General features: G+C 43.1%; 2 protein-coding genes and 1 long non-coding RNA gene across 5 annotated transcripts in view; 1 reads left to right on the top strand and 2 right to left on the bottom strand.

The window, feature by feature from the left end:
- The window catches only part of LOC148123670 (vomeronasal type-2 receptor 26-like), a 211,190-nt gene that overhangs the window by 93,737 nt on the left and 103,092 nt on the right, over positions 1-14,361 (bottom strand). The gene's annotated exons all lie outside the window — the stretch shown is intronic.
- The window catches only part of LOC148123672 (uncharacterized), a 127,379-nt gene that overhangs the window by 38,876 nt on the left and 74,142 nt on the right, over positions 1-14,361 (top strand). The window lies entirely within an intron of this gene.
- LOC148123673 (vomeronasal type-2 receptor 26-like) overlaps positions 1-14,361 on the bottom strand; it is a 128,075-nt gene that overhangs the window by 25,812 nt on the left and 87,902 nt on the right. For 2 of the 3 annotated variants that reach the window (XM_087919075.1, XM_087919073.1), the window contains exons 1-2: positions 856-1,156; positions 204-495 (exon numbers count right to left, since the gene is read on the bottom strand). The exons of the other annotated variant lie outside the window; for it this stretch is intronic. In XM_087919075.1, the coding sequence (XP_087775201.1) occupies positions 204-495; positions 856-1,073 (510 nt within the window). In that variant the 5' untranslated portion in view covers positions 1,074-1,156. Of the gene's footprint in view, positions 1-203; positions 496-855; positions 1,157-14,361 lie in introns of those variants that run through there. 3 annotated transcript variants of the gene reach the window in all.

The following is a 14,361-nucleotide window of genomic DNA, read 5'->3' on the forward strand; positions in this document are numbered from 1 at the left end:
CCATTGGAAAGTCCTCCCCAGGGACTTTATTGGTCTTCAGGACATTTATAATGAATTTGAACATGAACATAGAACATAGTTGACATATTCTTTAATATGGAGAAAAGCATCTCTTGGCTTCCATAGAAAAGATACGGTTGGATCTATTGCCCATCCAACATCATCCCACTCAGATAAAGGAGCGCGCACACACACACACACACCTGTGGGACTTTGTAGATGCCGACTAAGGTTGACATCTGGATGGAGATGTCCCTGCTAGCTCCATCAAGAAGAGCCAGAAGGTTCTCCTTCCTTCCACAGCTGTAGTTGGGGACATTGGCGTCTCCAGTGGAGAAAATGTCCAGCAAGGCATCTGAAGTGTGCAAGGTGCTAAAAGAATTGTCATGGAGTTTGTAGCCAAGCATGAGATTGTGCAGGAGCTGGGAATTCTTATTGGTCACTTGAATGGCAAAAATGAAGCGTAGGGTTTTTGAATATCCAAAAGAAAGCCGGCTGTTAAAAAAACAGTTTTCATGTTATTATCAACAAAAGCAATATCATTTTTTAAAACCCTCTTTGTCTCCACAGGTCTACAGAGGCTTAAGCCAACATTGATCTAAAACCAAAGATCAGTTAAGTGATGAACCCAGGATTCTACAGAGAGAGGAAAATAAGGTCAACTTCCTTCAGGTTTTTTCTGCCCCATTTTTTGGTTTGGGTCTTCCACAAAATAAGACAACAAACCATGGGAATCAAAATCTTTCTGGAAATTAAACACATCCTGTAATATAGAATTAAGTGAAATAAGAAGAAAAGGAGAATGTTAGAATTGCAAATGGAGGGAATGCAACTCTATCACTCTAAATGACTTACGAATGGGATGGATTAGAAGGAGGACTGTTGAAAGGGAATATTATATGAGATATTTCTGTCGCAGTGTTGATCATAGCAATCAGATGGTCTCCTGGGCTGTAATAGCTCCATGGACTGTTTCCATCCTGGTGCTCCACACTCCGTGGGCATTTCCTTCTCAGTTTCCCAGGGACTGGCTGGGACACCAGCAGCATCAGAAGCAGAAGCAGAAAGACCATAATTTTGAGTGCTGAATCAGTTCTTAGCAAAAAGAACAAGATGAGTTAGAAGAATTCAAAGCAAGGTGGAAATGCTGGTGGCTTTCCTGATCCAGACAGAGACAATCTAAGCTTCACCTGGAAAGGAAAGAAAGGTACACTCAAGAGCACAGACATCGCCTGTCTGAAAACTTATGCCACACAAATATGACCTAAGACATTTATCCTTTTCTGATGAAAGATCTCACCCACGTTGCTTCAGTCTGATGATGACATCAAAAGAGAAGTAGCAGAAAACTGGAGTGGTGATTATTGGTGGGAGAAGCAACGTTTCCCCTGGGGACCCTAAAGTTCTTTGTCACTGCAAGGAGGCTTAGTTGGAGAAAAACATGTTAGTGAAAAACCAGGGAAACACCCCTCGGGGCTCTGTTGTGTGGTGGTTGTGATCCCTCCTGTTGGGACATGTCCAGAAAGTGATGTGGGAGGAAGACATCTCCATAACAAAGGAGAAGATGGTCCTTCAAGATGGTCTCTTGTCTCCAGAGACTGCAGGGGAAGGTCAGCTGGAGCTATGGAGTTTGGTGACACTTAGAAGATGATGCCACTTAAGTCTAGTGCTGCCTGGGTTTGAATGCCAAGGAAGCAATCAGGACCCTTGAACCTGGCCTAAGGTTAAATATTATGACTCCCCTTCGAAATTCAACAAACAAAACGGAAAGCAGTCACTTCACAACTAAATCAAACGTGAAAAAGTCTTAATAAATAACGGCTGACAGAAACCACAGCATAAGTCTTACTCTGTCCGGCAAACCAGTCCTGGCAATAAATTCTCAACCCCAGAGCTCTTTGCTGTAACGTCCTCACTCAAATAGACATTTTGTTTCTGGCAAAAGGCACCAGCTCAGCTGTGTCCTTTTATACCCATTAAGGCAACGTGCTAATTAACTGGCTTGCCCTTCAGATTAACGTTTCCTGGTTCTGACGTCAATCCACGATTTAACAGTCATCAGATTCAAAACTCCTAACAGGTCCCGATCCTTCCAATCACAACACTATCCCCCACCGCAGGGCCCTTCCCCCGAGTCTGATGATGACTTGACGATGTTTCGTTGACAACCCCACTCTGTCTCCCTCAGCCAATGGAGGCGTCGCTCATTCCAATTGTCTCAGGTGGTCTACACATTGGAGACTTGGAAAAGAAATACCGTTCTGCGACCAAGCCACCAACGGATTGTGCAACCGCAACCAGGACATTCCGAGCACCAAAGGGAGATGAAGGTTCGAGGTGATGTAAAAACTTATCGCCTCCTCATGATCCCCAATGATCATACGCACTGGCTGGGTGGCGAAACGAATGGGCCCAGACTTGAGCTCACGCCATCCACGGTTTCCACCTTAATGGGTGGATGTACAGCAACCAATGGGATCCCATAGTGCGTAGCAAAAGCTCGGTCCATAAAGCTGGTTGTAGCCCCTGAGTCCACCAACGCAACAGCAGGAATTCCCTCCTTCTGTGACTGTAGAAAAATTCGAGTGTCCAAAAGTAAATGCCGAGGAGGGCCAGGATTTACTTCAGCAATTTGAGGTGGGGATGTGAAATGTGTCCGACCTAGGGTTTCCTTGAGATCAGGTCTACCCTGTTTTCCTGACGAGACAAGAGTGGTTTCAGATACGGATCTGCGGGTCCCTCTCCATTTGCAGGAATTAACAAAATGTCCCAGACCCCCGCAATAAAGGCACAAGCCTTCCTGGAACCTTCTCGATCGTTCTCGTGCCATTAAGTGAGGGCGGAGTGCGCCTAACTCCATCGGCTCCTCAACATTAACCGTGGGTTGGAAAACTCTCGGTGGCGTGGGATGTGCACGAGAAAACGAAGATGATTCCATACCGAGCCGTTTGCGTCCACGTTGCTGTAAACGAGCTTCAATTCGTAAGCACTGAACTATCAATGCATCCAAAGTTAAAGCCCTCTCTGCATGGACCAGCTCATCTTTGATGGCATCAGACAAACCTTCCTGGAATGCAGCCATATGAGCCGGTTCATACCAATTGGAGTCCAAACACAGCAAACGAAATTCTGCAACGTAATCTTGGAGGGAACGTTTCCCCTGATTTATATCCCACAAACGTCTGTCCACAGTTTGTATCTTAATTGGGTTCTCAAACATCACTCTCAGTTGTTGAAGAAAACCCTGGAAATTATTCAACAACGGGCTATCTTGAACCAACAAGGGAGTAGCCCAATTAGCAGCCTGCCCGGTTAATAAACTGATCATAAATCCCACTTTAGACTGGTCAGTTGGGAAGTCTTCAGGCCTCAGAGAGATAAACAATTGGCATTGACCCATAAATGCCGGGAACCTATCCATTTGCCCAGAAAATTTCTCCGGTATGGAAACTGGGCTTTTCCTCACAGGAGGGGCAGGGGGAGCAGCAGCAGGGCTTGGTAAGCTGGAAACATAATTCAGCAATTGTGTTACCTGATTCTGAAGCGTCACATTGCTTTGCAGTAGCTGATTTATTTGCTGTTGCTGCTGCTCAACCAAACGCTGCAGTTGATTTGAATCCATCTTGCTTTAAAGATGGTTTGTTTTTGTGGCCAGGAACAATAATGTTATGACTCCCCTTCGAAATTCAACAAACAAAATGGAAAGCAGTCGCTTCACAACTAAATCAAACGTGAAAAAGTCTTAATAAATAACGGCTGACAGAAACCACAGCATAAGTCTTACTCTGTCCGGCAAACCAGTCCTGGCAATAAATTCTCAACCCCAGAGCTCTTTGCTGTAACGTCCTCATTCAAATAGACATTTTGTTTCTGGCAAAAGGCACCAGCTCAGCTGTGTCCTTTTATACCCATTAAGGCAACGTGCTAATTAACTGGCTTGCCCTTCAGATTAACGTTTCCTGGTTCTGACGTCAATCCACGATTTAACAGTCATCAGATTCAAAACTCCTAACAGGTCCCGATCCTTCCAATCACAACAGTTAAATATTGGCCCTGTTGGGGATTTTCTTTTATACTAGATCTCCATACATGAATCCTAAATTGGAGCTGGTTTTAAAGTTGCTTCTGCCTGAAGTGAAATTACATTTCCCATCATTTCTAGGAATATGAATTTTTTAGATGAAAGCAGACTAAGAGGCAATAAAGTGACGGTCTGTGGACTATATCATTGGGTAAATAGTGAGAATGTGATGGAGTGGATAGGATTTTCTTTCTTTGCCACTCTCTCTGTTGTCCTTCATGGTTCATTTCAGACACTCAGATCTTTTCCATGTTGAAATCTATTCGTTTATTCAATAAACTGCCTGCTTTGAGGTTTGCAAGTGAGATTGTGGAGGTGCCCACCATGTGGAGGATGGTGCAAAGTGGATTTTTTTGCCATGCCCACCCAGGGAATTGTTTGGGGGACTGGTGACCCTTCCTCTGGTTGCATGGATGTACTTGGTGGATTAGGACCCTGTGACATTCCCACCGCTAAGGCTGTGTAAAGATCCCTACAAAAGACCCCCAAGGCTTTGAAGGAGCCGTTGGGAGTCCCCGTCTTCCTGGCTTATCTGGGATGGTCATTCAGAGATTCCATTGCTTGTCTGGAGGCCAACATTAGTATGTACAGCTTGGCCTGGAGGGGAGTCCTGGGTGGGCTGAGTGAGAGGGAGCAGTTGAAGGGACAGGCAGGTCCATCCTGGCAGGGAGGAGGGGAGGATGGCTCCTCCTGATCTCATTGGCTGGAGCTCGCCATGGCAACCAGCATCCTTGGGGAGTCTGGGCCACAGCAATGGAGGCCCTGCTCAGCATCCCTGGAAAGAGGCTGGATGGGATGGCTGGCCCTGGGGGCCTCGCAGGGTCTCCCTTGCCTGGGTTCCTCAGAAGGGAGAGACCCTCCCCTTCAAGGCAGAACCAAGGGGGGCTCAGCCCAACATGGCAGACGGGCTGATTCCTGCCATGGGAGCAGCCTCCATCCCTGCTCCCAAACTCCCCATCCAGCAGGCAGAAGGTTCCTGTCTCCAGAAAGGGACTGGGTGGCTGGTGGTGGAGGGCACTGGGAAGAACCTGCAAGGTTTGGGGGCCCAAAATATTGGCTTCGGGCAGTCCGAGTTGGATGGGCATTGGGGCCCCAAAGCTGGGGATTGGCCCGCTTAATGGTTTGGGGGAATTCACCTAAACTGGGATTCCGTTGGCCAGAGAGCAGTTATTTCCCAGAGATGCTTGGCCTGGAGACTGGTGGATTCCTTTACTTTCATTTTTTTATTCCTTAGGTTTTCATGTCTCCTTTATTCTTTCTCTCCCTAGCTCAAGGCAGTGTACACACCTAAGATCCCCTCATCCCCACAAGAAGAACCTCGTGAAGGCGGAGAGAGGGATGGGCTCAAGGTCCCCCACCTGCCTTTCGTGGCTGAGATGGGACTCGTAAGTATTGAGGGGAGGGGGAATCTATCTTAATTCAAATTGGTTGGCACCTTTTCCTGTTATCAGAAGCACCAAAGCTGTGGAAAGACGGACACATGGCTAGAGATATGATATGATATGATCAAATGAGAGATGATCCTGACTCCTTTGGAGGGTTTTCAGTGATGATATGTATTAGGGATACACCCTAGCAGAATCTGCACGGCAGTCAGGCAGGCAGACAAAATATGTGAGATAAACGTTTTTGTAGCTTACACTTAGTAAAACAGATACACTGTGCTAGTTAAATAGTTTATTCCAGTAAGAGTTTTAGCATAGTCAAACAGTCCATATATCATTCACTAATTCAGTCCGTCCGGGGATTATTCAGTTGCATATTCCAGTGTCGAAAAAGAGGTCAGTAAACTTACAAATATCAGTCCGGTAATATATCTCCTTGCAGTAGAGATATGAAGAAGTCAAAACCCCTTTCTTCCTCCAATGTTCAGCAACTCAGCAGTAGGAAACACGCAATTAGCAAACCATCAATCCATCAAACCATCAATCGTCAGGAATCGTTAGCAATCGTCAGGTTCTCTTGCTCCCTCTTATGGCAGTTTCACACCACACCCAAAATTACATGCTTTGCAGTTTAAAGTGACACAACTTAAACTTACAATCATAGTTTATATATATTATTTTACCCAAACTACGTTAGGTAACCTTGTTATTCCTAACATTATGCCTTGAATTGGACTCGGAATCAAATGGGAAGTCAGGATAGTTTGAAGGGAGATCAGTATTGAGGGATTATTATGCTGGTGTTTCTCAAATTAGGCCCCTTTAAGGTATGGGGGATTTCAAATCCCAGAATTCTCCAGCCAGCATGCTGAATTCTGGGAGCTGAAGACCATCCATGCCTTAAAGGGGCCACGTTTGTGGTTGTTATCCAAAGTTGTTTCACTTTAATGAATGTTTCAGGCTGTTGTCATTTGATTCTTTTAACCCTGATTTGTTCCCTCTTTGGAGATTAAAGATACAGTGAAAAGGAAATAGACAATGGCAGTCTATAGCTGAAAGGGACCATTAAGGTGGCATGATTGACTTACTGAGGGATTGATTCTATGTCATCAAATTGGTATTGACTCTCAGCAGCCACATAGATTGATTTTCCCCATGGAGATCTGTCCCCAACCTGATCCTTCAGGTGTCCCATCCCCGCCATAGCTGCTCACAGCTATACAGCTGCTTCTCTTCTTCTCCTTCCTTCACTCTTCCCAGCATGGCAAACTTCTCCAGGGAGTTTGGTCTGCATTGACTGACAGCATTGAAAGAGTGTGGCTCCTGAGTGGCCACAGAGGAAGATTTTTTTATTTTATTTTTTTTATTTTATTTTTCAACTGTTTACAAGATAATAAGTATAAGTGTATACATAGTTATGAATACATGAAATGGGTACATATAAGAAAAATAAAAGAAAAATAAAAGAAACAATAGGACAGGGACGGTAGGCACGTTGGTGCGCTTATGCACGCCCCCTAGAGACCTCTTAGGAAAGGGGTGAGGTCAATAGTAGACAGTCTAAGGTTAAAGTTTTTGGGGTTTGGGGAAGAAACTACAGAGTCGGGTAGAGTATTCCAGACATTGATCACTCTGTTGCATGTTCGATGTCATAATCAGGTGCTCTGTAACATAGTAAGAATCGAATTGTGATATTTAAGGATAGTTCACAGATAATGGTCTCAGGAAGAGCAAGCTCCTGGGTAACTTGGATATTTTTTAGATGTAAGGACTTTTTATAGAAGATAGCAACACCACCTCCTCTACGAATTTCATGATCTGATCGGTAAACATGATAGTCTCTTACTGTGATAATGGAGTCAGGGAGAGATGCGTTGAGCCATGTTTCACAGACAAATATAATGTCGAATTTAGCCATATTTAGTAGGAGGAAAAATTCAGGTATTTTATTTACAAGGCTTCTTGCATTGAGTAGCTTGCATTTAAGGCCAGCAATAGTTGGAGTTGAGGTAGTTAGGGGCATGCGTGCCTAGTCTTGGGTGATGGTGGATTGGTTGAGGTAGGGTTGTGGTTGAAGGTTAAAGCTGAGTTGCGGGATGTGTGACTTAGTTTTATACAGTCAGCATGGTAGTCAATGTACAGGTCCTTCTCTCCATTGTCTAGACGTTTTTTGAGTTCAGTGCGGAGTACACGGGAGCGGGCACGTTGCTGTATGGTTAGGTCAGGACGACAACGGAGGTTCTTATGGTTGGTGTTGGTTTTGGCGAGTGAATTTATAGTGTAAATGAATTTGAATGATTTAAATGAAGGTACGTTGTTTGCACTCCGCAGGCTCCAAGTGATCCAGTTCAAGAGCTCCACCAGTGTGGTTAATAGGGCTCGATGGAAAGAGCTTCACTTCTCTGGGGAAGGAGAGGAGGGCTCTGGATCAATTAGCAGGAGCTCTGTTAGCATTATTAGGGCTCCACGGCTTCAGAATCCAGCATTTTTGGGCTTGTTTTCTGGGATCAGGTTTACTCATGGTTACTGGTGCAAGCAGCAGCTTTAAAAGTGATTTCTGGTGCAGGTAGTGGCTTTATAGGGAGATAATGCTCCAGGAGCGAGAGCTTCACCTTCCTAGTTGGGTGCCGCCATCTTATCTGGGTGATCAGTCTCCAGTCTGGACTTTTAGATCTCCCAAAAGGTCACCCATGAACATTAGGAGCATCTCCAGAGAGCTGGGTTTCACTTGACGTGCCCTCAAATGTGATGTTTTGAATTTTGGCATTTTGGGACTGAGTAGATTATATCTAAAGTACCCTTTGGCAGGAGAGACCTCTGCAGATCGTTGGTTCTTCACTCCTCCTGCATCTCATGCTTGCAGAAGATGATGGACTACAAAACTGTAGGAAAAAGCAGAATGGAAAATGCAGGTTAGGAAAATTAGCCCTGAACTGAGAGAGGATGTGACTGTGTCTCTCCATTTTTCAATCAGGTCAGCCACAAAGAGGAAATGGTCACACAGCCAATTTCTTTTGGTGATCTCTCAGTGACTTCCAGATTGATGAACTGAGAGACTCCTTTGACTTTCAGACCCAGGAATTCCAGAGAGACAATCAGTGGATGAAGGATCAGCACAGCTGTCTCCAGGAGAAAGTGGATCAACATAGGACCACAACGGAAGACCTGCAGAAAACCTGAAGAAGGTCATGCCATCACTTGGAGCTAGAGAATGAATCTTTGGTGAAATATATTGAAGAACTCCACAAAGGATGACATGAGGTCACTAGCCAAATGTCCATCTCAAAGAAGAGAAGGCTGAGAAAGACCTTGAAGAGGTGAGAAACCTTCTGCCACAAGTTAAGAAGCACCTCCAAAGTCTGCAGCATGAACTGGCTGAGATGGACCACAGTTGCCATGTGGAGAAAAGCCACTCCAGCCAACTGAAGGAGAAAGTCACCCTCTTCAGAATATGAAAGAAAACAAGAAGCAGCACCTCCAAAGTCTGCAGCAGCCACATCTGAGCTCCCAGATCCAGCTCTGGTCAGACTCACCTGGCACGCTAGGTAGCAAGTCCCCCCACCTTCTCCCAGGTAGATCAGATGGGAAACATGACCATGTGAGGTAACTCTCCTTTATTGGAAGGGGAAGAGAATCTGGCAAGTCTGAACATACAAATCTCCCACCAACTCTTTTGAAAGCCTGAAAAGGGAGGGAGGGTCCTTTCTGAGGTTCTTCCTTTGCCAGTTATGCAGCTGGGGGCTCCCCCACCTTATCTGATCATTTCCTGCACAGCATCTTCTCCTTCTCTTCCCCCAAGATCCATTGTTGATTTTTATTTATTCGCTATTATATCACCTTTATTATTTTTATAAATAAGTCAAGGCAGTGAACATATCAAACACACTTCCTCCTCCTAGCTCCCCTCACAGCAGCAACCCTGTGAGGTAGGCTGGGCTGAGGCATAGTGACTGACCCAAAGTCACCCAGCTGGCTTTGGTGGCTAAGGCAGGACTTGAACTCAGGATCTCCCACAGTCTACCTGGTGCCAAAATTTATCTGTACATATCATTATACTTAATACTTTGTGGGAATGCTGATGATATACCTTGATTCTGTAAAGTAAACTACTTCCTGATACTTCCTGATACTTCCTGATTTCTTATTTCTCTTAAAATAATCCCACTCTTCTTTCTTGTTAGCTTCCAAGGCCAGCCATCCCCACCCAAAACCCCAAAGCAGGAAATGGAAAACAACAAAGGACACCAGTTCCCAAATTCTCTCCCTTCAACTAGGACCTCTCTTCTCTTGGACAAGTCCTCTGTCCACTCACTTTTTGCAAACTGCAAGTTGTCCACTAATTGCAGCCACCTGTGGATTTCTGCCCCATCCCTGGAACCCATCTAAGAATTAAACAACAACAATAACATAATATCTTTAAAATAGAAAAATAAAGAAAAACTGTCAACCAAATTAGTTCAAACACTTACCAACCATCACATAGTCGTGCAAAGTAGAAGGTCTGACAACCTCCATTCATCAATGATGGTGATGTTGGGGTTGATGGATTTGGGGATTGTAGGGTTCCACCGTGATTATGGCGGCCTCAACATCTTCACTTGGTTGCTCTGTTGACACTTGCAGACACCTTTTTCTGGGGATTGAAGAAGGAATAAAAGAATAAAATATAACTGACTGATACATTGTTTTCTGAACAATGATACTAAAGCTTATTCTTGATGGGGGCTCCTTTACTGGAGGTTTTCAAGAAAAGATTGGGGGTTGAACTACTAGAAGACCTCCAAGGTCCCTTCCAGCCCTGAGGGATTCTATCCTTTCTCCTGTTGGCTCTACCAACATTTTTTTTTTGGGGGGGGGGGGGTGTTTCAGTGCCTTAGGGCTCCCCAGGTTGTGGTGACGCCACTCCCTTGATCAGGAGCAACTTCCCTTCCCTGATGCAGAAAAATACAGAGACTCCAAAGATTAACAAAGTTATACCTCATTATGTGTCAGATCCGTGTATCTGTCATTTCTTCAGTGGAAGAAGAAAAGGTGGGAGAAGACTGATAAAGAAATCCTTTCTTGATGTAACCTGAATATATTTAATCTTATATTGAATTTGTATAACTCACACATGAAACAATGGAGGAAAAAAGCCAGATGGCTGGAACCTACCACCTCTGAGAGGCACAGCCAGGAGGTCAGAAGATCATAAAAAATTCCACAGTGAGATGTGTCAGGACAACAGGACAATTGGACTGACCTTCTTCCTTTTGCAGAGGTAGCATACAATAACTCAGTCCATAGTAGCATAGGGTTCACCGCATTCCAGGTAGCCAGAGGCCACGAATTCAACCTCATGCCAGAACTACCCACAAAGAACCTGAAATCCCCTCCCTTAAGGAGTGGATAGATAACTTACAAGCCATGTGGCCAGTGGTAAGATTATCTTTACAGGAAGCGAGAGCAGTTTACAAAACTCAAGCAGACAAAAAACGTTGCGAACCTAAACTTTTCAAAATTGGGGACCGTATATATTTGTACACAAAATTCTTAAAATCATTACAACCATCTAACAAATTAGGACCAAAATTCATTGGCCCATTCCCCATCTCCAGAATTATTAACCCTGTAACGGTTGTCAGCTGGCGCTGCATTCAAAATCCAAGAAAGAAATACTTAGACTCTTTTAATTAGAGAAAAGATATCTTTTACTGGAAGTCAAGTGGTAGCAACAAGAGAATTTTGAATCTGAGGAAATAGGCGCGTATATCACATATACAAAGTGATGGAAATATTCCCACCCCCAATAGTTCAAATGGTTCTTCCAATTAAAAGTTGTGAATATCATCATGTGGACATCTTCAGGTGGTGATGAGGCTTCTGTCCGTTGACCTTGGCATACTTTGATAAAGGTTTGCAGCTGTGCAGAGAAGAGAAAGCTAAGCAAGAAATAGGATCCTAAGCAAGAATGTACTCTCCCCCCTCCTCAGTTTATACAATACTAGTTTGTAACACCTGCAGCTCGCTTCCCATACTTTTCCCCCCTCCTCCCCCGTTACTCATGACAGCCGAAAGATGCAAAGCAAAGGAAGAAGATCTTGAAGGCTGACAATGGTAGAGCTTCGACTTCCAAAAACACTTAGGCAGATTCATCCAGTATTTCACTATAGCTTGATCAAACCAGAGATCACTTCAAACCTCAGACCCCACCCTTCCCACACCTCCAACCCCCATCATGGTACATGGGGAACAACATTTTGAAATTAAAGATATCCTTGATTCATGCACTCACCATGAATCCAAAAAATATTTCGTAGCTTGGAAACACCTTCCTTCCTCAGAAAATGAATGGGTAGCCAAACAACACATAAAAACACCCACATTACTATGTAAGTTCCACCTAAAATACCCTGATAAACTATCCTGAATTGCAAATATAATGCATGATTTTTGTTTTTTTCCAGATAGACCTATCTGTTTTTTTTAAGGAGGGCAGGATGTCAGATCCATGTATCTGTCATTTCTTCAGTGGAAGAAGAAAAGGCGGTGGGGAGACTGATAAAGAAATCCTTTCTTGATGTAACCTGAATATATTTAATCTTTTATCAGATTTGTATAACCCACACATAATACAATGGAGGGAGAAAAGCCAGATGGCTGGAACCTATCAACTCTGAGAGGCACAGCCAGGAAATGAGATCATAAAAATTCCATAGTGAGATGTGTCCTGGGAATCTCTGGAAAAGTTCGTTCTAAAAAGGGGGTGGGGAGAAATTAGATATGTCCTGGGAAACTGAAAAAGATTGTTCCTTACAAAAGGGGTGGGGAGGAATTAACATACTGGCTTTTGTTTCACTAAATACACATCGAGATAAGGGGCGGGGTTCTAAACTCCCTTATGTATCCCTGTATGCCTGAGAGACCTCAGACGCTGTTTTGAACTCCTACATGAATTCTCATCTCAATAAAGGATTCCTTTTTGATATGTTTTGATACTTTTTCAGAAGTTCATTCTAGTTGAGTGAATGGGAAAAGTTCTGTAGCCTGACACCCCCTCCCCCTTTTCTGGGAACGTATCTTAGAAGAATTTCCCAGGGAGTATCTTCCAGAGCTGGAATTTTTATGGTCCGTTCTCCTCTGGCTATCTCTCCAATAGGTGACAAGTTTCTAGACATCTGGCTCCAGTCCTCCAGTTGTACATCATGTGCAAGTTATACAGATTCAATATAAGGTTTAAGATATTCAGATTACATTAAAAAGGATTGCTTGCACCAACTTCCCCCCTCTTCTTCTTCCAATGAAGAATGGCAGATATACAGATCTGACATATTGCCCTCCTCAAAAATTTGAGAAATCCACCTGGAAGACATAAAACATGTGTTACATTTACAACTTAGGATGGTTTATGAAGGTATTTCAGGTGGAACTTCTGTAGTAATGTGGGTCCTTTACATGTCTTTTGGCTACCCACTCATTTTCTGAGGAGGGAAGATGTTTCCAAGCTACTAAATATTTTGTGGATCCACAGTGAGTGCGCGAATCAAGGATATCTTGAATTTCAAAATTTTGTTCCCCATGTACCATAATGGGAGTTGGAGGTGTGGAAAGGGAGGGAGGGTCTAAGGTTTGAAGTGATCTGTGGTTTGAGTAGGTTACAGTGAAATACTGGATGAACCTGTCTAAGTGTTTTGGGAAGTAGAAGTTCTACCGTAACAGGATTAATAATTCCGGAAATGGAAAATGGCCCAATGAACTTAGGTCCCAGTTTCTTAGAGGGTTGCAATGATTTTAGAAACTTTGTAGACAAATATATGTGGTCCCCAACTTTGAATGGTTTAGGATCAGAGCATTTTTGTCCACTTGAGCTTTAAAAGCTGCTCTAGCTTCTTGTAAGGCTAGTCTGACCACTGGCCAAGTGGTTTGCAAATTGTTTATCCACTCCTTTTTGTCAAAAAAAATAGACTTTATTGAATTTTTATTACATTAAAAATATAAGAAATATATCACTCAGTAACAGCTATTTGTAGTGCTTATTGTATGACAATAATTCATGCATTATTTACAGGTATTAATTTATGCATAATTATGTTCTTATTCTATTACTTATATTTAATAATTACCTATCTTTAATCTATCTCCGATTTATCCAGCTATACCATTGTTCCCATACCTTATAAAATATTGAACATTCCTTATCTTTTAAACTCAACGTTAATTTATCCATTTCAGCACAATTCATAACTTTTTGTATAACCAGTTCCTCTATAGGTGTATATGGCTGTTTCCAACCCTGGGCAAAGGCAATCGTGGCAGCAGTCAATATGTATAATAATAAATATTTTGTGCTCTTTACATATTGTTTTTTTGAAGATCCCAAATAGAAAGGGTTCTGGTTCTAGGTCTAATTGTTCATTGATGATTTCCTGTAGCCAATCTTTGATTTTAAGCCAATATTTTCGAGCCTCTGGGCAAGACCACCGCATATGATAATATGTCCCCTCTTTTTTTTTTTTTTTTACATTTCCAACACATAGGACTCATTTTAGGGTAAATTTTCGCTAATCTCGAAGGGGGTAAGTGCCACCTATAGAACATTTTATATGCATTTTGTTTGTATGTTACCGATTTTGTTAATTTGTGATTTCTGTTCCATATAGTCTCCCAATCTGATAACTTTATGTTGTGAGCAATATTTTGATCCCATGTGATCATGCATCCTTTCACTACTTCTTCTAATTCTACTTCCAGGAGACGTGTTAATTTTGGTAATTTTTTTTATCTGGGCCTAATAAAATTTTGTCTAATTGTTGTGGTTTCAGGTATATTCCGTGATCCTTTATGTCCTTTTTAATATATCGGCTTTATATTTGGAAATAAGTCCACTCCACTCGTAGCCCTTGTTCTTGGAATGAC

This window comes from Pseudonaja textilis, unplaced genomic scaffold (genome assembly GCF_049901715.1).
Source record: "Pseudonaja textilis isolate UNSWEBS1 unplaced genomic scaffold, rPseTex1.2 PTEXSCF25, whole genome shotgun sequence".
Classification (NCBI taxonomy): Eukaryota; Metazoa; Chordata; class Lepidosauria; order Squamata; family Elapidae; genus Pseudonaja; species Pseudonaja textilis.